The 22,405-nt window shown below is 57.7% G+C and overlaps 1 protein-coding gene across 3 annotated transcripts in view; it reads left to right on the top strand.

Moving 5' to 3' along the window:
• ABCG1 (ATP binding cassette subfamily G member 1) overlaps positions 1–22,405 on the top strand; it is a 54,135-nt gene that overhangs the window by 5,614 nt on the left and 26,116 nt on the right. Inside the window, exons 2-3 of one of the 3 annotated variants that reach the window (XM_016143450.2) lie at positions 4,582–4,717; positions 11,987–12,230. In XM_016143450.2, the coding sequence (XP_015998936.1) occupies positions 4,631–4,717; positions 11,987–12,230 (331 nt within the window). In that variant the 5' untranslated portion in view covers positions 4,582–4,630. Of the gene's footprint in view, positions 1–4,581; positions 4,718–5,813; positions 5,982–11,986; positions 12,231–22,405 lie in introns of those variants that run through there. The other 2 variants (XM_016143451.2, XM_016143452.2) reach the window with 2 other exon arrangements.

Genomic DNA, 22,405 nt, shown 5'->3' with positions numbered 1-22,405 from the left:
CACTATCCCAGCGAGGTGGGAGGTGGGGGTGAGTCATCCTTCCTGCTTGGTAGGGGGTGGATTTCAGCCTCTCTATTTGGCCTTCTTGTCATCCTTTTGACTGAGAGTGGGAGCAGGGTTGGATGTCCTGTCACAACCGGAGGGAGGTGGAAATCTAAGGTCCCCAGTCACCTTGCCGGTGGGAGGGGGGGGACCACACTCTGCCGTGTGCTGTTTGGCTGGAGTGGAGAGACGCTGTCTAAACTCCTTCTGCTAGGTCGCTCCTTCTCCGCTCCTCGGCCAGAGGGAGAGCAGCCCTTTGTTGGTTTTCCTTTGTTGTTTGTGCCCATTGGCCCTTCCAGCTTGTTGGTTTCTTCCCCCGAATGTCTGGGACACATGCAGCAAAAAGAAAACTCAGGGACCTTGCCACAGTGAGGGTCCTTGCGTCCCTGGTCCCTGGGCAGCCCGCCTTGTCCTCTCACCTTTCAGAGTCTCCTCACGCTTGTTCTGTGGCGTGGCCAGAGTCGTGCTTACGGAGAGGAGTGGGGGGAGCACGTCACTCCATCCCCCCGTGAGCCCGCCCTGTGGCACGTGACGGCTTCAGCTTGGGCTGCTTGTCGATCTCTCCCCCTATCTGAAACAGGTCTGGCCTATTCCCTGAAAAATATTCGACAGCTGTGGAAAAAGTGGTGCTCAGCAGGGGTCAGGAGTCTTGGGTCCCTGCGGTGCCGGGGTCAGGAGTCTTGGGTCCCTGCTGGGCACCGCGGCCCTAGGCAGATGTCGAACGTCCACCACTTCCCTGTCCTTATTTCCACATGGCAGACAACTGGCCGAGATGATCTCTGGCACCAAGTTCCCTGCTGTAGCTATTTTTCTTCCTTTCCTCAAAATGCAGTCATTTTTTTTTTTTTAATTGAATTGTTTTTCTCTCGCCTTGGGGACTTTTGAGTCGCAGGGCCCTGCCCAGAAGTTTCTGGGAATGCAGAAGATGATCTCCCTAACTGGACTTTTGCTTTCAAAAGCGCGGGCTCAGCAAGTTGAGCACCCAGGGCTCCCTGGAGGGGAAAGGATGAAGAGCCGGGGCTCAGAGGGTTCAGGAACAGTTTCCCAGGCCTGGGAAGGCAGTGGGGGGATGCAGATCCCAGGAGAGTCCGGTGTCTCAGGGAGGCAGCTGGACTTCTGCAGGGGTGGCCAGGGTGCTGAGCACACTGGACTAGCTGTCATATTTGGAGCCAGGAGAGTGATTCATGCCCGAGCTGGCGTCACACGCGGGCACCGCCTTCCAGGGGCCAGCGGTAGATTATCCGGCTGGTGGGAAAAACGAACACACCTTTCCTGAACCTGGAGTGGAATTCACACGTGCTGCAGTGGCGGCCGCTGCCCCCTCCCCAAGAGTCACGTGAGATGATGCAGGCAAACTGTCAGCACTTGTGCAGATAGAACTCGTGACTCTCGCCAAGCCCGGACTCTGGCCGAATGCCACGCTCACGATGTCGGAGGCGAAGAAACCCCCGCGACGTCGGGGTCTGCGACCTCCTCGGGGAGATAAGGCCCATGCTGGGGGGAACGGAGGCTGAAGCATCCAGAGGTTACAGCTTGACCCGTCAAGTATTTGTAAGGATTTTTCCTTAAATTCTCTCATGGCGCCTGACTTTTAGCAACACTGTCAAACTGTTTTAACCAAGACTTTTTAGGCTGCAAGAGACTGAAACTTAATTCCTATTAGTTCAAAGTCAGAGGGAGGGGACCAGGTCTCACACAGCGGATAAAGAGTAAGGATGACCAACATGTATTTATAAGACGCACACTGTGAGCCAGACACGACTTTCAAAGGCGGACTCATTTAACCCTCGCACCGGTCGTCTGAGATGCAGAGACCACGGAGGTCACAGAGACACCGAGAGACACAGCCCTACCTGTTCCGGGAGCCGGCCCCCTGGCTCCGGAGCCCCGCGCTCACCACCAGGCTGCCCAGCCTCTCGGAAGGGGCTCCGGGACTTCGTCCATCCCTGGGCTCTGCCTCCATCAAAGTGGTCGCGTCGTTCCCACCACGTGGCTGCCCGCCCCCAAAGGGAGAGAGACCCTCCCCTTCTTGGGACCCGCGCAAGTCCCTAAGAGAACTCTGAGGGCCCCAGTGGGTTCGTGCATCCTGCTCCTCCAGAACCACCACAGTAGACCAGGGATCCATTCTGCCTGGCTCGGAAGGGGGGTGCCTTCTAGGGCGGGTGACATGGGGTCAGGGGAGGGAGCTCCTCAGAGGAAAAGCGGGGTGTGCAGCGGCCCATGAGCCGCCAGTTATTTCCCCACCGGGACCTTTATGGGGGTGGTGGGCGGCTTTCGCTTACGGGTGGGAAGGGGCCCCGGGGCCTTTCCAGGGCCTGCCTCCGACACTTCTGGCCCCACCTCCGGCTCTGAAGGTCATCTCGTTGCCAGATGTCACTTTCTCCCTCTTCATTTGCAGACACTTTCCTAGCTCGGACCCGCCATTCTTCGTTCCCGGCTAATGGAAAACAGAAATTGTCTGTTTGCAACACTTGCTTGGTCTCTTCCTAACTTGGCCCGTGAAATATTTCCTCGCATTTTTCTTTCCCCAAAGACATTGCTCATTGCAGATCAGGCCTTGGGCATGTCCCTCTCCCTCCCTCCACCCTGCGAGGCGCCGTCATCTCCTGCCCCGCTCTGCCCCCACCTCCCTGGAGACACGGAGGGACAGAACTCAGGCGAGAGCAGAACCCTGGGGCCAGAGACCAGGCCCTCAGGGTGCCCCCGGCGCCCCTCCATTTCCCAGTCTAAGCCGCCGGGCCTCTGGGGCACATGAAGTGGACACTTGAAAAATGGAATTTGGGGATGAAGTGCAAGGCAGGCAACTGAAACTACATAATTATAAGGAGAGTGAATGTCCTCGACGGGACTGGCGAGAGACCACAGGGACCCGCTTGCCGCCAGGACATTGCCACGGCACTGGAATGGAGCGCGCAGAGCGCGCTCATTAGCGAGGGGAGGCGGTGCCCTGAATAGGTCCGCGTTCGGTGGTGGACCCCGAGTTTCACAAGAGACGCGGGGAAAACTGAGATCGTGGGGAGGAAGAGCAGCAGGAAGAGGGGGGCATCTGGAGGGGCCGGGGTGTTCGGTCCACGGAAGCGAAGGCCTGGAGAGAAACGTGGAGCCGAGACAGAACAGCTCGAGGCCCTTCGTGCAGAGCGGGGATACCCGGCTCTGTGGGACAGGGGTCTGCTCAGGCGTGGGAACTGCCTGCCAACAATGGCAAGGGCTTAGTATTGGAACAGGCCGCCTGTTGGGGCAGGAAGCACCCCCCACACATACACACACACACCGGAAGTTCCCAAACCCAGGCCGGCCCACCACTCTGACGCCTTAGCGGTAATTCGTTGGGGCTGGGTCTAGACTGGACAGTCCTGTGGTGACGTCCCACGTGTTCACCTGCTGGCGCGGGCACTTCTCAGCGCGCCTTCAGTCGCCTGGGGGAAGCGCCTGGGCCCCAGTCCTCTGCTGGGCTCACTTTCCCTTCCATCTGTTTGGCATGTGTGATTCAAGCCAGGCCTGTCACGTTTGGCACCGCCCTGGGCGCAGTGGCTGATACGGTACCAGCCTAGACCTTCTGCGAGGGTTGCGCAGAGAGAGCCCAGCCGAGGAGAAAGGTAGCGAGCGGAAGCAGAGCCATGCAGGGAGCTACGGACCAGGGTGAGGGACTCGGAATGGGAGCCCGGCCCGGGCGGGTCTGAACCCTGGATTCATTCTGTGACCCAAGACGACACATTACCTTTAGCTTAAGCCAGTTGGAGTTGGGTTTCTGTCACTTACGACCAAGAGCCCTGATACCAATGTCAGAGATCTGGCCTACTCTACAGTTTGCTTGTTCCCTGACTTGGCACAAGAGGGGTGACACCAGCCAGGATTAGAAGCGTAGTGCTCTCTAGGTGCCATGCGTGGCGGGAGGGGCTTGCCATGCGTGGCGGGAGGAGCTTGCCATGCGTGGGTTCCCATGGGGCCCGGGCTGTTATTACCACAGTGTAACAGGTGTGTGACTGAGGACTCCTCAGGGGCCTGGAACGGAAAAGCCAGCAGCTCGAGCCACACCAACAAGGACCCAGCTTGCCACTGTCTTCCTTCTCTGGCTTCACCCTCAGGCTCTGCACACTGTCCCCTTGGCCATTCCCAGGAGCCCAGCAGCATCTGTCCCCTTCCACCTCCAGGTGCTGACCAAACACAGCTACCGATCACATGGCACAGACCCAGGGGTCATGGGGGCGGGGGTGATTTCCAGAAGGAATCTCTGGACGCATTCTTGGGAGTGAGAATAGATACTGGACAGAGAACAGAGGCCAGTGCAGCAGGACCACAGTGTCATGCCACTTGCCCTGGCCACATAGCCGGGCAGTGTCCAGCCAGATTCTCCTGGAGAATTCCCTCCCAGTGGCCTTCCAAATGGTCCTCTCCTGCTTTATGTCCTGGCTGCTCCGGAGCAAGAGCTGGCACAGGGCCAGCCACAACCCCGGGGGCCCAGAGATAAGGCACTTTGGTCTCTGTTTGTTGGCTTAAACTCTCCCCTAGGAGGTTTATAGATTTGACTCCTCTTTCCAGAACATTCAGAAGTTGTTGGCTTCTCTGCTCAGCACACTTGAGGCACCACATGACCTCCTGGGCCTGGCGGATGGAGATCGGCACCTGGAAATACAGCAGCCAGATCTTCTTTTCTGTGGCCAAGGACAGAACAGAGGTAAGGCATTGACTCTTCAGTGAAATATTCAGATAAAAGCAGGGCCCTGGCACCCCTGAACTCATACATCGCACCCCCCTTTCCTCCTCTGATTTAGTTATCCTCATCAGACCCATGACTGTGAAATCCACCTGCCTGGCATAAAAAGCCTTGCCCCCTTTCTAGCTGAGGAAAAAGACAGGGGTTCTCTCGTCTGAGGCGCAGCGGGGAGGGGTGACCCAGGTGTGTTGAAGGTGAGAAGAAACGCATTCCGGAGTGGCGCCCCAACACGAAAACCGAAAACCGCTAAACAAAAGCATTAGCCTCTGAGATTGGGAGTGAAGAATGCCTTGTCACCATGGCTACCGGGAAATAGTCCCACATACATAATAAGGGCTTTAGTAGGCACCAGGCTATCTGATATTCTAGTCTAGGGCCGAACGAGCGGTGCTGGGAGTGTCACTCCTTACGCGGTTACAGCTGTGGCCCAGGTGCTGGAAACACCACTCTGCAAAAACAAGCCTTTTCTTTTTCTGTTGGGGTGGGGGGGAGGACAGAGGCCTGGGCATCCTCACCTAAGCGCCCCTTTGTTACCTGCGCTTAGCTCTGCGACTGGCACAAAGCAATGTTGCGTAAATTTCCTCAGGGTCGCGGGCAGAGGGTCATCCCAGATACAGAGCTGTATTGGGGGAGGGGTGTTGGAGCGCCATGTCGTCTGTAATCCTCATGCACCTTGCAGAAAGGTGCCCGATGAAGAAAAGTGGAAAGAGGACCCCAGCTCCTTCCCCTCCCTCCCTGCGCAGGCTTGGAGGTGGCTGATCTGGGGACAGACCCGACTGTGTGGCGGAGCTCTGGGGCCCCTGCCCCTGCTCTCGCTAGTGTCCAGACTCGGGGGCACTGAGGCCGGGGAGGCCCCATGGCGGCCGCGAGGCTCAGGGGCGCGCGCAGTTCCAGCAGCTGCGACGCCAGGGGCCCGGGCCCCCCGCCCCGAGCAGGAGCAAAACAAGAGCACGCGCACCTGCCGGCTCCGCCCAGACGCGGACGCCGGCCAATCGCGGGGCGCGGGCGGGGCGCGGGCGGGGCCGGGGCGGGGCCGGAGCCACCAGCAGCTGGAGCCCGAGCCCGCGCCGAGCGAAGCGGCCGAGCCAGGAGCGAGCGCAGCCCCGTGCGCGTCGCCGGTCCCCGCCGCCACCCGCCTCGTCCCCGCCGCCGCTGCCGCCGCCGCCGCCGCTGCCCCCGGGGCATGGCCTGTCTGATGGCCTCTTTCTCAGTCGGCACCGCCATGGTGAGTGAGCTCATCCTTGGCTCCCGGGGCTTGATTCTGTTTTCCAGGAGAGCAAGCACACAAAGACCCCGCGTCCTCACCTTGACACCTGCCCCTGGGTTCCCGGGGAGGCGCCCGACTCCCACCGCCCACGTCCTGGCCACCTGGCGCCACGGGACGCCAGGGAGGCGTAGGGGCCCCCACAAGTGGACAGATGGCTTTGACCTCGTCCGCCTCCGGCTGAGGGGCGTGGGGCCCGGAGGTCTGGGGCGCACTGGGGAGGGCGGCAGCCTGGGCCGGAGGGGGTCGCACCCCCCTGCCAGCGTGTGTGGCCAGGGCTGGGGGAGCGGGCACTTCTCGCGCCACCCCCCGGAGCTTCGGCCGAAAGAAACAAAAGGGGAGCTGCTCCCAGAGAGAGAGCTCCCTGGGGACAGCCTCTCCCGGACCTACTCGGGAGGGCGAAGCGGAGTCCCGGGAGGGAGACGAAGGGCGAGCCTGGATACCTGCAGACCACCTTCCTGCACCCTAGTGAGAGGCGGGTGGGGTCACGGGCGCTCATCTAAGGTCCCCCGAGGGTACCAGCTCGGTAGGTAGGGGGACCACCGGGTGCTGGTGAATTTATTGCTAGACACAGCAGTGCGATCCCCAGGGGCGGTCAAGAGCCTCCTCTTGCTCATTTATAACAGCCCCATAAACTCACATTAAGACAACAAACAGCGAAATAACCGTCGACCCACCCCTCCTAGGGCCTTTCATTTCTATGCCTCGCAGGCCGGCCTTGCAGTTAGGTACTTACGGACTAGATTTCAGGTCATCTAAAGTACAAATAGAAAGTATTACGGATTCCGGCCCATATCGCTCTCGCTACCCATCCCTCTGTCTCCTGCCCATGTATTTACTATCCTGCCAGCTCCTTGCCATAGGCACAGCAGCGGCTCTGGGTTGTCACCCCCACCCCTCGCCTTATTTCATTTTTAGCATCCTGTATTGAAGTCAGCAGTGCTCAGCAGGATTTGACCGACAGTTACCTCTTGCCTTGAGCTCAAGAAAAAAAAAAAAAGTAGCGGGTTTCTGCGCATGCTCTGCTCTGCCAAAGGCATCCTATGATTCCAAACAGGTTACTGTGGAACATACCGCGCCTCGCCAGCTCATTATATAACGATTTTGCGTAAAGCAATAGAATGGGGCCACCGGCGGTGCATTAAGGAGGTTGGTGGAGCAGGGGAGGGGGCGGTGGCAGGGGACCCACCGGTGGCATCCTGTCTCTGGGCTTGCTCTCCCTTTATTACTTAGTTCCTTACAGATAAGGAGAGGATGGAAAAACAGAAAAGGCATTTGCTTTGATCTGGATGTTTGGGTCACACGGGGCAATTCTTCCTTTTATATTTGCCCATCTCCTTGGGATTCCTCAGTTATGCTGATAATGGAAAATGAAGGACATTATTATTGTCAGTCGTGAGTAAAGAGAGTGCCACATCTTTTTGATGCTGGGTAACTCTCGAGGTCCTTTCAAGGCTGCAAAAGTGGCTTATACATGTCAAAACATCACGAACCGGAACGCTTTAAGGCATAGAGGTTTTGAAGGTCAAGATTTTTAATAGTCCCAGGACTCAAGTATTCTGTTCTCACATGGAGATGCCGAAGTCTGCGCTCATCCCCCTCCCCCTGGGAATGTAGATTTTTGTAAAAGTCATTTTCCTCCCTGAAAACTTTGTACTTTTTTTTTTTAACTTAAAAAATTTGGCACAGTGACAAACGAGGACCCCTTGAGAGAACCCCAGGATTCTGGGGCTTGCATTACCATCGCCCCAGCTTGGGGGTCCTGCCCAGACCGACTGTGAGTGTGGAGAAGGTGCCTTCACGAAGTCCCCAGGCAGTGCTGAGGTCCCTGAGCTGGACGGGAGGGGCGCGCGTGGTCCCCTATGGGACGGCGGTGTTTGGGGCTGTGTAGAGCGGGATTCGGGCGAGGGCGAGGCGGGCGTTCCGAGGGGCTTTGCGCGTGGCATCTGCTCTCTGCTCCGCTAAGGGTGTACCGCGTGTGCTACTTTCCTGTAGGCGGTGGCCCTGAGAATTCTCGCCAGCGTGTTTTCCTCCAATGCGCTCAGGGTACGGGGGCGGGGGTGGGGTGGGGTGCGGGGTGCTGTCCTCCAGCTGAAGGGTCTGCAAACCTAGAAGGGCACCAAGGCCGGTGGCAGTGAACCAAGGAGAGCAGCGAGATGGAGCGCGTGCCCACCCCGCGTGCCTCTGAGTTCCTCTTCCCTCTCCTTCCTTCCGCAGGATGCTGCGGGTTTGTGTGTGTGTGTGTGTGTGAGTGTGAGTGTGTGCGCGTGTGTTGAGTTTTTACCTCTAACTGAGCTTCTCTGGGTAAGTAGTGTGAGCCAGCCTCACAGTGGCCTGGGGGCTGCTGCCTGGTAGAGACCCTCCCTTAACAGGCATCTCTATCTGTTAGCACATTCACACTGATATCAGCACCCAAGGAAAGTTCTCAGCTGCCCAGGCAGGGTCTCTCCAACAAGAGAGCCCCGTGAATAGCCTTACCGTCATTTACCACCCATCACGCAGCCGAGCTGCGCAAGGAGGCGGCAGGTAAAGACCTGGCTTCGGTGAGATAGGGAAGTGTCCAATGAACGGGAATCAGCAGGGAGGGAAGAGGTGTTCGCTTCCCTCTTAACATGCTCAGGAGACTGAGGACCGCAAGCTGTAACCTGCACTGCCGGCCGCTCTTATCTGAGGATTGCTTGCAGAGAGCCGGTCTGTTTCGGAGTGACAGTGACCGCCTCCCGTGGTGCAGGACTTTATGATTTTATTAGTTGGGCGAGGCCGTTGGACATCCGTAGAGGAAAGGCGGATGGCGGCGGGCACAGCCTTGGTGCTGGTTTATTGGGTAGGAGTGTGATTTCTGTTTCTTATGGGATTCCCCGTAATGGACAGGGGCCTGGGCGACCCCAGGTCACCTATAGCTTGTCTATAGAAAGCTAAGCCACATTGCCAGGGCTGCTAGGGACGCTGGCCGGGACGGGGTGCAGGCATGGCAGAGGCACAGCACTGGACCCCGGGCGGCTGCTCCTTCCCCGGGGGCAGGTCTGGCGGTCTCTCTGTGCCTTAGACCCGCCCCTCCCCCCGTTGGAATGAAGGAGGGGGAGATGACGATGCCCCTGCTCGAGTTGGGGAGATGGTAAGATCATGACCTCCGCAGCCTGGAGTTTTCCGGGCAGCACGCTGTACTCACTGAGTCAATGGTCACCGTTGACGGTCTGCTACCCCCTGTGCAGGGGGTGTCAATATTTAATACTTTGGATAGTGAGTGCTTGACTCTGGCCTCTCTCTCTTACTCCCTAATAAGTTCAGTCACCCAGCTTTGTCCTGGGCACCTCTGCAAATCCCCTTTGGGTCTCTGCTGGGTCTCCTACAGCTCTTGTCTCATGGTGTGTAATCCCAGGTAGTCCTGCCCAGGACACTGTCCGGCGCCTGGGCTTGCTGAGGTCTGTCTGGCCGACTGCTCACCCCAGAGCTTTATCTTGTGCTCAGTTTGTTGAATGAATGCGTGAGTGAGAGATTAGATGGCTTAGAGTGTTGAAGGGAAGGTCAGGCCCCCGTGAGAACACAGGTCTGGCATCTGCTGGAGCGGGCAGGTGGGTGAGCCGAGTGATGTCTGCTCATCCCTGTATTCGTGTAGCTTTCATCACAAAGGAAAGCCACGACCTGCACATCCTCGGGGTGGGCGCCGGGAAGGGTATGGGTGGTCTATGGCAGCTGGAATACTGGGGTGCAGGTCGTAGGGGACACCGCGGGGGAGGAGTTGCTGGGTACTCCCCGCCCCCAGCTGTGAGCACGCAGCGGCTGAGGGTCTGGGTCAGAGCCATTCTGCCTGCAGGATGTGGGTTCAGAACCAGACGGTGGCAAGGCGGAGCTGAGAACAGGCCTTGGGGACCCGGCCTGGAGCTACTTGTCTTGCCTGCCGCTGGGGCCACCACCCCCGAGGCCAGGATTTGGTGCTTCCCGGACGATTCTGGAGGCAGAGTGGGTTCGACAGGTGGGAGAGCAGCGTGTGTCCCCAGAGGGGCTTATCCAGTCACTAGAGGGCTGGCCTGGTGCCTGCTCTGGGCGCCGGGGCTGGACGTGCACACCCCTGCCAGTCAGCCAAAGCCAGGAGCGCCCGGCCCTCCGTCAAGAGGCCGCAGCACGGAAGGCCCCCAGCAAGGCGAGCTCCATGCGGAGGCAGCGTCCTGCCGCCGGCTCTGGGGGGTCGCAGAGGCACCCTGTCCTGACGAGGCCCCAAGGCATCTCGTTTCAGGAGCTTTGACACAGACCTTCCCTAACCTCGTGCCTGAAGGTGTGGCCCTACTTACATTTGCAGTAGCAGTGAACCAGGCCTGATTTTGTCATAGTTTTGTTCTGCATTTTAATTTTTATCCACAGGGTACTATAGGCAAAGAGGTGGATTTGATTTGGTGAAGCTTTTCAGAGGTGGGATGCCTGAGAGAGGGGTGTGTGGGGGGGGCACACAGGTGCAAGTATTTTTTTAAGTGGTAAAGCAATATTTTCGAGCATCACAAGAACCAAAAGCCCCTTGCGCCCACATCTCCCCATCCCTCTATTTGTGCTTTAAATATCTGAAACCGCCAAGCCCTCCAAGATGTTTGAGCCCTTAAGCACCATGCTAGAAAGGGCACCAACTCTCCAGTGGCAGGCGCGTTCCCTCAGAGGCCGTGTGAACGGGGGAAGGGCTCGCGTTGGCCGCACGGGTCGCTGGGCTCTGCAGGGAGCGTTATGGACGCTCCGGTCTCTGCTTTCGTTTCGCATTTTCAATTAGAAACAGAAACGATCAAAAAGCTATCAACGCTCAAGAAATACCTAGCAAATTATGAGGGGAAAAAAATCACAGTAAGATGTTGCTTCTCTTCAGAACGGACAGTAACCCTACGGGGCCTCCCCGGCCATAACGCCGTGGGTCGGGCACGGATTACCCACGAGGGGGACCGAGGGCCTCCGCCGTTGGGCCGGCTGCCTTCGCCGTCGTGGGGGAGGTCTCCAGAGGCCCGCCCTTGCGGAATGTTCTCTCTCGATGGCAGAGACGGCTAGAAAAGCATAGTGTAATATTTGTCCACCCCACGTCCTTCTGAGTCTCGGAGGCGCCTGACACATATGGACTTGTTCAGGGTCGCCAAGCCGTTGGGAAAGGACATTCCTCTCTTTGCATAGACGCTTTTGGTTCTTGGCATATCTGGAATGGTTCCGTGGACCCTCCATGGAAGCTCTAAAAGCCGACATAGCTGCAAAGCCTGAGGCGTTTGAGCGATGAGGGGGGAAAGAGCATCCATCCATCCCATTTGTTTGTCTTTTGGGTTTCTTCGATGACTCCGGTTCTGAGGTCGCGTCTGCCCCACCGGCATGCAGGGCTCAGAGCAAGCTCCGTGATTGTCTGCGCCCCGTTTCCTTGTCTGTGTAACAGGGAAGAAACCTCGGCTTTTTTATGGTGCCACTATTAAGATAACGATGAGAGAGGAGAGGTGTCCGCGACTTAGAAGATTTACGAGGAAAACACCAGCGCCGCCTCCCGCGACACCCAGACGTTCGGCTGGTGCCCTCGCTCTTGAGAAATATTGATGCGGTTTCCCGAGGAAGTTTGGTTTAAAACTAAACTTCCAATTACATGTTCCCAAGGAGCCTCCTGCGTCTTTATTGGGATTTTAATGGGTGGACGGTCAATAGGTGATTTTTTTCATGGCGGCCAGCGTTTCATTCGTGGAAACGGGTGATTCATTTATTATGGTACGGCGATTAGATTTTATGATTCCAAAGGAAGACCGGCAGGTGGCTCAGGACCTTACCTTAAGCACTTTTTCACAGAAGGAGGGGAGATGGCTCGCGATGACAGACCCCTCTAGGTAAGCACCTTCTTCTGCCGTCACAGGCAGGTGCTGCCGCCACTCTCCAGGGACCCCGACGAGTCTAACGGCCTGTCCCCTGGGCTCGTTCGCTCGATGTAGCTTGTAACCTCTCGGCGCTTCTTCCCGTCTTCCCAGAATGCCAGCGGTTACTCCGCAGCCATGACGGAGCCCAAGTCGGTGTGCGTCTCGGTGGACGAGGTGGTCTCCGGCACCGTGGAGCCGACCGAGACGGACCTGCTCAACGAGCATCTGAAAAAAGTGGACAACAGCCTCATGGAGGCCCAGCGCTTTTCCTCCTTGCCTCGGAGGGCGGCCGTCAACATCGAATTCAAGGACCTTTCCTACTCGGTCCCAGAAGGACCCTGGTGGAGGAAGAAAGGTAGGGAGGGGCGGCTGCTGTGTGTGTCGGGAGGATCGGGGGGAGGAAGGGACAGGTCATTTGGGAGAAGCTGGGGTGTCCCGTTCCGACACCCTGTGACCCACTTATTCGGCTGCTTCATGCCTGGTTTTTTCTTACCTGTAATAAGAACGAGTTGAATGAGATGCCCCAGGAGTCGCGGGCTTTTACCTTCCGATACGATTACAAAGAGTTTCACGCGGTCCGGGCAGCGTCTGTGCGTGCCGGTTCCCGATGAGCCCTCGGAGCGTCCCCTCCGCCGTTTATGTTAGTCCTTCGGGACGGGACTGTTTTTCACGTTTCAGACCAAGATGGGAGACAGGTGCTCCCTCCCAAGTTCGTGTTAAAAGGTAGCCAGTGACCCCGAGTGACCTCTCTCGAAACCAATCACTTATGTTTAAGGATCTCGAAAGGACTCTCGTCATGGGTGGTGCTGGTGGCTGTGAAGAAAAACACTCCATTGTCAAATGAGCCATCAAAAGAGAACCGATAGAGAGGACAGATCTTGGGAGGTGGCTGGAGAGCCACACGGTCCAGGAGTCTGCCAGCGGCCTGTCGTTGGGAATCGACGACGGATGGTGTTTTGTTTCTAATGCCTTGTTTAAAACATCCTGAAAATCTGAGGAATCTGGAACGACGAAAGTGCCTCGGGAACCGCTGGCATATTACAATTTTTTTAGGACTTTCCGCTTACATCTAGATCTGACCCTTCTTTTTTTTTTCCTAGATCTGACTCACTTTTTTTTCATCTTGAATTTTTCTTTCTCTTTTCCTCTATTATCTTCCTTTTCCCCGCTCCTCTCTTGCGGTTAGGCCGTGGGACTGTCGGCGTGGTCGCTCTTTGGGACCTGCCAGCCGAGTTGGTTGTTGGATGACTCTGTCTGTTTGCACAGCCAGGAACAGGTCCAGAACCTTCTGGAGGCTGATTAAGTGGCATGTTATCTGACGCTTCACGTGTTCAGCGGTCGCCGGGCCGTTTTGTTAGGACATCCTATGGCGGGCCCGGGGTCGGGCTCATTTCTTTGAGCCTGCTGCAGTTTCAACACAGGGTTCCAACCTTTTCCTTCCCAACTTGGAAAAAGATGTTATTGGGGGAAAAAATGCACCACGCGACCAGGAGGGCCTCTCGATGTTTTGGCTTGACTCGTCCGCGCAGACACATCGTGGCCGATCTGTGAGCGGCACGGCCCCGTTTCTGCCCACCTGACACCTGTGGCCCGTTGGTTGGCAGTGCTTGGACGGGTCTCCCTTGAACTGAAGCTAGCTCGGGATGCAGAAGCGCAGGCGTTTGACAGCTGCGGCAGAATCTTGGCTCGAGATCGAACCGGGCGGGCGCTCCCCCAACGTCAGTTTCCTAGTCAGGCGAGTGCCTTATCGAGCCTGTGTTCTCCGAATGTTAGGACTGGTCACACGAATTGTCACACTCAGCCAGCAGTGATGGCATCTTAATCATTGCAGGGCGGAGGGGGGAGGGACCACCACTGTCCATTCCCCGCGGCCTCCTGGGACGCTCCACCCAGGTGGCTGGCAGATGGACACTTGCCCTGTAGTAACCCCTGTGAGCTCACGGGGAGGGAGAGGAAGTGGCCCCAGGGGCCTGCCCATGAGTCAGAGGGGAAGCTGGCGGATCGTCCTGCAGCTGCTGCGTCCCAGTCGCTGGGTCCTCAGCTGCGGCGATCGCTCTGGCCGGTTTCCGCCCGCCCCGCCGTCCGCAGCGGGACCTGTGTCCGCCCGGCTCTCTCCGGCCGCCCTCGGCCGCCAGCCCCATCGTTCCTTTGCTTTGGTTTTCCAGCATGAGTTTAGGGTGGGACTCACCTGTCCACCTTCCCACTGAGCAGGAGGCCAACTGGGTGGGCAAAGCTCACCCAGGTGCCCGAGCTGGCGAGGCAGGCCTGGCTCCCGGGCCGCGCCTTCCGACTCTGACTTGGCGCCCATGCCTTGCCTGGCTCAGGGCCTCGGGGGTACCAGGGTCCCCGAAGCCAGGGAGGCAGTGCTTCTCCTCCAGGCTCGGTTCCCCCGGGCCCTGCTCTGCTGCCGCTTGCTGAGCTGGTCACCCCCCTGGGGTGGAGGCTCCCCAGGGAGGGGAGTGCTCACTGCGCCGCATCACAGCAGGGTCTCGAGTGCGACCCCGGGCCAACTCAGAACTCGCTGACGCTGTTTCCCCAACTAAGTTCCACCCCAGGATGGACAGGACAAGTCAGAGGGGCCCCGGGTACCGGCCGCCGGGGAGGTCCTGCGGGCCAGCACGTGGGAGCCTTGCGTCCGTCCGTCCCGGGTCACCGCTGTGCCCGTCGGCCTCCGAGTGCCCCCTCTCAGGTCGGGCGCCTTCCCCTCAGCGTGGGTGGAGGTCAGCTGAGGACTCAGAGCCCAGCCATGCTCTCCTCCCCGTTTGTCACTGGGGCAGTCGCGTTTCGGCCCCACCCCGGTGGGACGCCAGCTGCGACCGGCCTCTGGAGCGGGGCTCCTTCTCCTTGCTCACCATGTTGGTTTTGCTGTCCGTTAGCAACTTGATCGCTTTTCATTCCTCCAGTTCGGCTTTCCACGCTGAGCTCCTTTGTCACGCACGCGGGGGTTGGGCACTGCGGCGTCACGTGGGGGACAGGTTATCTCCCCAGGTGACAGCCGAAGTGCCCTGTTGTGTAGAGAAGGGAACGGAGCGTGAGAGCAGAAGGGTTTGCCGCAGGCCAGAGCCAGCCCCGGGCCCTGGCTGCCTGACCGCTAGCTAGTCCGGCTTGCTGTCCGTCGCAAAGACGCCGGACCACTCGGGGACGCGCACGGAGCCTCCCCTGCACACGCCGTCTCCCAGGACACGGTGCCACGACTCAAGCACGACACGGGGCGCTGGAGCAGAGTCTGCACTGTGATGGGAGTGGCCCCCTAAACCCCTCCGTGGTCCCCGTAAGGAAAGGAGGCGGAAAGAGGACGCCGGGGCTCTCGGAGCAGAGGCGGTGGGCGCACGAGCGGCGGCGGCATCTCGGGGAGGGCGATGCCAGGCTCCGGGTCGCTGCGATTCCCGAGCGTGGCAGTCGCCAAGCATGGACATGGTGCTTCCCAAAACATCTTGTACTTTCAATTGCGGCTACATTTTCACCATATGATTAATGATGTCTTTGGGGGGGAAAGTAGCTCACATAATAGATTCCTGGTAGAGAACTTAATTGTGAAAGGAATTATTCCCGAGAGACAAAGTACACCCCAAGGATGATTTCACCGGCTTCTGACACAGTAATTACTGTCCCTCAAGGAACTCGCTCACGTAGCATAAGCCGATGGGACAAACGGTTTGAAAAATACGGACTTCGGCGCCGGCTCACGAACCGTCGTGCCAGAGGACGGCGCAGCAGGGTGATCCGGGCTGGTCGTTCCCACTCGGCCCTCGTGTGCAATGCCTTCGGAAGTGGCTTCGCTCCCTGTACGGTGACGGCCCCTGGTAACGCGTAGGACCCCTTGCCAGGAAGAGGAGCCGTATTCGGCACTTCCTAGGTGACAATGCAGGTGGTGATGAGAGAATCTGACAAACAGCACTTCCCAGCTCTAGAGGCTCCTCACACAGGGGTGTGACTGGTCATGATGACCAAGTGGGGTGCTCGCCGCCCCCCAGGAGACCAGAGCACTTTCCGTTGGTGGAATCGAAGCAGGGGCTGGGTCCACGTGGCTCGGGGCCGGTTCAGGGCTTCGTACCCGCCGAATACATGGGGTTCAGAGACACGTCCCAGGTCACAGCAGCGCAGGACATGGGCCTAGATAGCGGGGCTGCGGGATTGAGGCCGAGGCCCAACAAGGAACCCAGCAAACACCTGGGCCTGAGGTGCGCACAGCACCGGACCAGCACCGGGAGTGGGGGGTGCGGGGTGCTGCCCATTTTCGGAACCATGAGGGCCACCTTGACTGCCAATGCTGGCCGACTGCCCTTTTCGTGGGCCCGCGTGGATGTCGGTCACCTCTGCCATTCGTGAGGGCGCATCGAGGACTCGCATGGTCCTTCGGGCACGCTCTAGCTGTCCTGTCCCCTCACCAGGGAGGTGACTGAGCTGTGTGGCTGGGGCGTGCTTGCACACAAACAGCTGACACGATTCTTGGAAATTAAATGCACCTCCCAAGATGACCTCGTGATGCAGTTCAGGCTGGGAACAAAAGCGAGATCTGGGCGTTTGCGAGTTTTCTTTACTGCTCCTCAGCCAGGCCGCTTGTCCCAACCCGGAGGCTCTGGAGGATGAAACACCACCTCCTCCTCTGAAACCAGACCCTCCGGCCTCCGCCTCGCCCGCCGCGCCCGGTGCCAGGAAGGAGTTAAACCATCTGGGCTTATCAGTCTTGGTTTGCTTCTAAGCTGTAAAAAGGCATTTAAACAGCCTTCTCGAATTTAAGTTTGCTTTCTCTTAATAGTCATAGCTCTTTCCCAAGGCCTGTCATGACAGGCTGGCTGAAATGAGTGGAATGCGCCGTTAATAAATGCCTTTCAGGAATTCCATTACCAGAAGGCTGGCCTCTGACCAAGGGCTGGGTGACTGGGTCCAACTGGCTAAAGCAGTGGTGGGAAGAGCGGCCAGTTAAGGGGGGCTGCAGGCATCCCGGGGCCGCCACGGGTTTTCGGGGGGCAGGCCGCTCAGGGTCGAAGGGGGTTTCTGCTCCGTTAGCATGAATGGATGACTCTTGTGCTTCTTGGGAACCATCACGCCAAGGGAGGGGGAGCGTTCTTTTGGGCACGAAAGGAAATTGCTTTTACATACTCTGCCTTTGTCGTCGTTGGAGATCGTAACCAGACTTTTATCTCGGCATCGCGGTGAGCCCGAACCGGGGCTGAAGCTGGCGCTTTTACAAAGGAAGCCGAACGCGGAGCTCCCCTCTGGGGCCGGCTCTCAGGTTCCCAGCGCTCGGCGGCTCCCTGGGGCAGGCAGGCAGGACCCCAGCAGGCCCCTTTGATGATGGGTCTTCCGGAAAGGTTCTGATCTTTAGCCTTATGAGCTCTGAGAGAGGCTTTGGAAACACGCTGAGGATGGGCTGACTCTCACGGCAGACTCGCGGCAGACGAATGTGCAGTGACCGGGTACGAAACCAGAGGGTTTGCTAGTTCACAAGGAGAACGTCACGTCCCGGGAGCCCAGATGCCTCCCGTTCTGGCCGGCTCACCTTCTCACTTTGAGGCACCACGTGGAAGCCCAGCCATCATCGGCTGGCCCCTGGGACCAGGGGTGCACGATGCAAGTGCGCCCCGTCCACAGGGCCGAGGCGGCCCTGCCAGCATGGGCTTCGAGGTCCCCTTTCCTCCTTCGCTTCGATGTCCAGCCACCCTCGGCACCTTACGATGGGCTGGCTCTTCATTCGGACATCCTCACACTGTCACCGCCCCAGAGGGTGCACCTGTTCTTGAGCCATTGGGTCTCCTCAGCAGGAGTGTGCAGGACTGCTCAGTGGGGCGTTGGGTCACTGTTTCACTTTTTGGAGACATTCTTGCCACACTCATTTTCATCTGCTGCATGGGCGCCCTCCTGCCTGCCTTTAACCCCTTGAAAATGCTCGAATCTTGGAAACTTCATGTTCTCGAATTAAAGTCCTCTCTTAAAAAACAGATCCTAACCTGCCCAGGCCAAGAAATAACCCAGGGTGACATTTTGCTGAACATGAAACCATTTCATTTGTTTACAAATTGGCAGGAAAAAAACTTTAGTAACCACACACATGGTCTTTTCGAGCAGGGTTCTAGAATCAACAGATCCCCTAATTTAAGAAACAAAGGTAACCACATGGGCTGGATTAAATATGTTTAGAAGGAGGGGACCCTACAAAGCAGATGTTTGTCGAATGGGGTGATTCTCTATCAAGCCTGTGCTAACGAAGTTCCAGAACCTTCAGCAGAAAGCTTACCTTCAAATAAAATCTACCTAAAACAGAGTTTTCGCTTATCACACGAGAAAAGGCAGCGGGAAGAGTCTGCAGTGTCAGGGACAGAGGCCACTGTGCCTTCAGGGTCCAGGTGGAGTTTCACTTCTCACATTGTCAGCTGTGTCCCTGTTAGTCACCTTCGTGCCCTGTGGAGTAAATGACATTTGGTGTCAAAATTAAGACATGCCAGAGTAACTGATAATTGTGATTATGTCCCACTGAGAACTATGTTTAGAGTCCGGATCTTGGAGCCCAAAGGGGCCTCGGAGCTCCCGGGGTCCTACTTCTCACCCACAGGGCAATCGTTGTCCCATCCCCGATGGCAGCTAGCCTCCGTCTGAGCACTTCCCACAACTAGGGACTGGCACTCTCCTGGGCGGCCAGGTCCACCTCTGCACAATCTAATCTTTAGAAAAGGGCTTCTCTCCGTTGAACTGAAATGTGAATTCAAGTAACGTTCATTGGCTGATCCGAGTTCCTCTTTGTGGAACTCCACAGAACAACACATCTTCATCTTGGTCTTAAAATAAGCTCACAAGCTGGAAGGAAAAAAGCCTAACCAAGTACAAATAGTAACCAAGCGCATCAAGACCGGGGGCCACCCGGAAAGGAGGAAGTGAGAGGCACGTGGCCCTTGGAGGAACTGAGGCCAGAGTCCCGCTTTGGGTGTTGGCATCAGAGGGGCACCCATGGGACAGGGCACTGAGCGGGAGCCCCTGCCAGAATGTGCTGTTTGTAAACTTATAAGGGTGGAGAAAAGCAGATGTGAGTCACTCTTTCTGTTTCTTTTACTGTCAAAAGGCAGGGCGGGTGAGCTGGGGCAAAAAAGTCCCTCCCTTGATTATCTCCACTGCCTGTCTTGAAAGTGAACCGTTCAGCAGGAATTTTATGGGATTTCTCAGTTATTATTTCTCCCCTCCTACTTTTTTTGGAGAGTGTTTATTTTTTAACTAAAAATAACTGTTTACTAAGCAAGTGCTATTTGCTGTTGCACATTGCATCACTCAGCCCTCGTGGGAAAGCATATCGGTGTGGACACCTTGGGTGGGGTGGGTGGGGAGAGGGAGGCAGAGCTGGGCTTCAGCTGAAACCTCCAGTCTTAACTCCACGCCTCTCCACGAGCTCCTCTCCCCGTCATGCCATGTCTCAGGCCCCCTAAAATGAGCCATGTTAGGTTTATGCTGCCCATGATGTACCCCAAGACCCCAGTGGCAGCAGAGGTGCCACGAAAAGCCTCCCCACCTCCCCTGGAGTTGGGGTTCCCATATGTCCTTCATGGGCAGAGATGGGAGCAGGTGTGACCTCAGTGCACCTGGCTGGGGGCTTATGCGGGGCACCTCTGCTCACCCTTCAGGATGGGGTTACCGGCCACCCGTCCTGCACCCAGACGCTCCTTCCAAGGGCGTTGGGACTGGCTTGTCCCCAAGGGTGCTTTTCACCCACAGCCTCTAGGGAAGGGGAGGCCCAGGTCGCCGGACTGGACCGCCGGCTCTTCCCTGGGCTTTAAATATGGAGTAAAACCCTAAAACCCCTCCCCCTCCCCGGCTGGTGCCATGCTGACTCCGCGGGACGCGGCCCGCGGTAATGTTTCACCGACCCCGCCAGGCGGCCGGACACTCCTGCCGTGTCTGTCTGGAGGACTTTCGTGTTCTCTGGGAACCCCAAACTCTCAATGGCTGGAAGAGAAAGCCACCGCCGGGACCCTTCGCGCGGGCGCGCGCAGGTGCGGGCGGGGCAGGCGAGCGCCGCCGCGCGTGCGCAGTGGCCGCCCGCCGCTGCCGCCGCGGCCCGCGCCGGGTTACTCCCGGTCAACGCTCGCGAGTAACCTCGGCGGCGCGGCGCGATTGGCTGCGCGCGGGGCGCTGTTGCTAAGCTGGAGCCGAGGGATGGTGCTGGGCGTCTGGGGTCCCTGGCTGCGGCCACCTGCGCGGGCGGGGTCTCGGCCTCCCCCCGGCGGGGGCCCCGCTGTTCACGTTGGACCCCAGGAGGTGCAAAGCCGGCCCCCGAAAGTGCCAGAGCTTTTCCACTGGCCTAACTTTACACCAGCGTCTCTAAAATGGATCTGATGAAAGGAGTTATTTTTTTAACTGATGGTGATTATTTTGCCGTCGTTTTAAGCATATTGGGAGACTTCACTGGAATGAAACAGCACACGGGTGTTTAGGAAGTCCGTCCTGGGGTGTCTGCGTCCTTGTGGCTTTCATCCGAGTGCGGAGGCTTCGCGAATTTTCCAGACTTCTTTTTAAGTTGGAAGGTAGTGCCACGAATGGCAGGTCGCACATTTTCTGCGAGACACAGGGGAGCCGAATGTTTGTAAACGTTCCTGTTTCTTTTGATGAAGTGGGCAAAGTGATAAGGGGCAGGGCCCCTTGGGTGGGGCCGAGCAGGCCTGACAGGAAGCGAGCAGCCCTGGTCCTGCTCCCAGGTCAGCGTTTAAAAATGACCTGGGTGGTTTTCGGAGTCCTGAAATTCCCCTCAGGAATCCGGAGCGGGGATCCAGTCAGCTGGCTGGAACCCAGCGGCCGCCTTGCAGTGCGGCCGCTCCCCTGCTCCCCTGCTCCCCGCCCGGCCACCTCCATCCTGGGCGTGCTAGGGAGGCTGGGAGACGTAGTGGCTGAATCTGCGGTGTGTTCTCTGTAGCACCTGTGCACACTTTTTTGAGTGAACTCACAACTGCAATAATGCGCACAATTTCTGCCAGTTGGGCTCCATTCTGCCGCCTGGAAGGGCGGCGCCCCCTGGTGGGATCAGAGGTGCCTTGCGTTACTGCTCCCTGGAGACCATTAGGGCAGGGGGCAAAGGTCCCCCATTGTCACAATGCAGCATGTGTGTGCCTTCTCCGGACACCTGGCCCATCCGGTTCCTCTGGGCTTAATTTCAGTGTGTTATGAAACGTGACACACCGTCATTCATACGTTTTGCGCCACCTTTTGGGTTCCAACGCAAGGGGGCCAAAGGCTAATGATTTTCCTCATACTCTTGGGTTTCACTTGCTTGTTTGATTTTAGGGGGGCAGAGCTGGCATTTTTGTAAACCTACACAGAGCTTAGAGTTCTCAAGTCCCCGAGACTCACGGTAGAGTGCAGGAAGTCGGAGGTGGCAGTGGGGAACTTCGGCTCAGTAAGTTCCCTCTGTCTTCCTGGGGATTTGCTGGCGAGGCAGGTGAAAATCTTTACAGAAGGAAGGCGGCGTGCTTACAACGATGAGTGCTGCTAGCATAAGAGCATACGATATACAGAAGTCTGGCTGAAGGGGGGGGGCCTTACGTTTAGTTTCATTTCTCTGAGTCCCCCTCGAGACTTGCAGAGGAAGCTTGCGGGTTTCCTGTTTCTAAAGACCTGCATATCAGCTTGTCTGGAGAATGGCTAGGTCCTGAATGGTGAGCCGGGAGCCTGCTGACTTACGCCCTCCTTCGGTTGTCCCAAATGTGCCATGTATGTGCCCTGGGCCAAACCGTGCAAACTTTTGTCTCCTCTTTTCATCTGGCTTAGAGATGAGGTCGGCGATTGTCATCTGATCGTTTTCTCCCCGGGGGCGTTCTGTGCTTCAGGATTTCGGAGTTGGATTTGCATCTATAACATAAATTTCCAAGTGCTAAGCCTGGTTGAAAGGGTTCTTTCCTGCCAGTCCCCGGCCTCTTTTCTCCACGGCCACTCCCTGCGAGCTAGCCAGGCGGGCCGTCTGCTGAAAATGGGTCTGTGCACTCAATATTGTGTGTTCTTTGCCACTTGGTACGAGTAGGGCATTGCCAGGAACCCACCTTGCCTCACCAGGGTGCAGGAAGGAAGCTTGCCTTCCTTCATCCCCACCTCTGTGGCTAGGGTCCTTCCTGGGGACCTCATTCTGAGCTTCCAAATAGGGACCATGACTGTCACCATTCGTCCCTGCTGCACAGCCCCGGGCCTGGCTCTCACTAGACGCCTGCCAGGTGAATGAATGAAAGGGCACAACCCTAAATGCTAGGAGAAGAGCCTAAGTGGGGGGGAAAGGCGAGGGGCCGGAGGAAGTGGAGTGACTCGGTTTCCCCTTGCCGTGTCGGCCCATGAACCATCTCTGACGGCCTCGTTGGTGCCCTTTGGGTGCTGTTTCCTTGGGTCAGCCCAACCACTGGTCTCTCCCAGAGCATCAGGGGTGGGCGGCCGGGGGATCGGGTTGTGGTTAAGAGCCCGGATTCTGGGTCAGGTAGCCTGTTCTTGAATCCTGGCTCCACCCCTTTTAACTCTGTGCTTCGGGCCTTGGTTCATACTTCTGCAGAATGGGGCTGATAAGGGCGC

The sequence above is a fragment of the Rousettus aegyptiacus genome, unplaced genomic scaffold (assembly GCF_014176215.1).
Source record: "Rousettus aegyptiacus isolate mRouAeg1 unplaced genomic scaffold, mRouAeg1.p scaffold_m13_p_4, whole genome shotgun sequence".
Taxonomy (NCBI): domain Eukaryota; kingdom Metazoa; phylum Chordata; class Mammalia; order Chiroptera; family Pteropodidae; genus Rousettus; species Rousettus aegyptiacus.
This window is presented reverse-complemented; position numbering and strand designations above follow the sequence as displayed.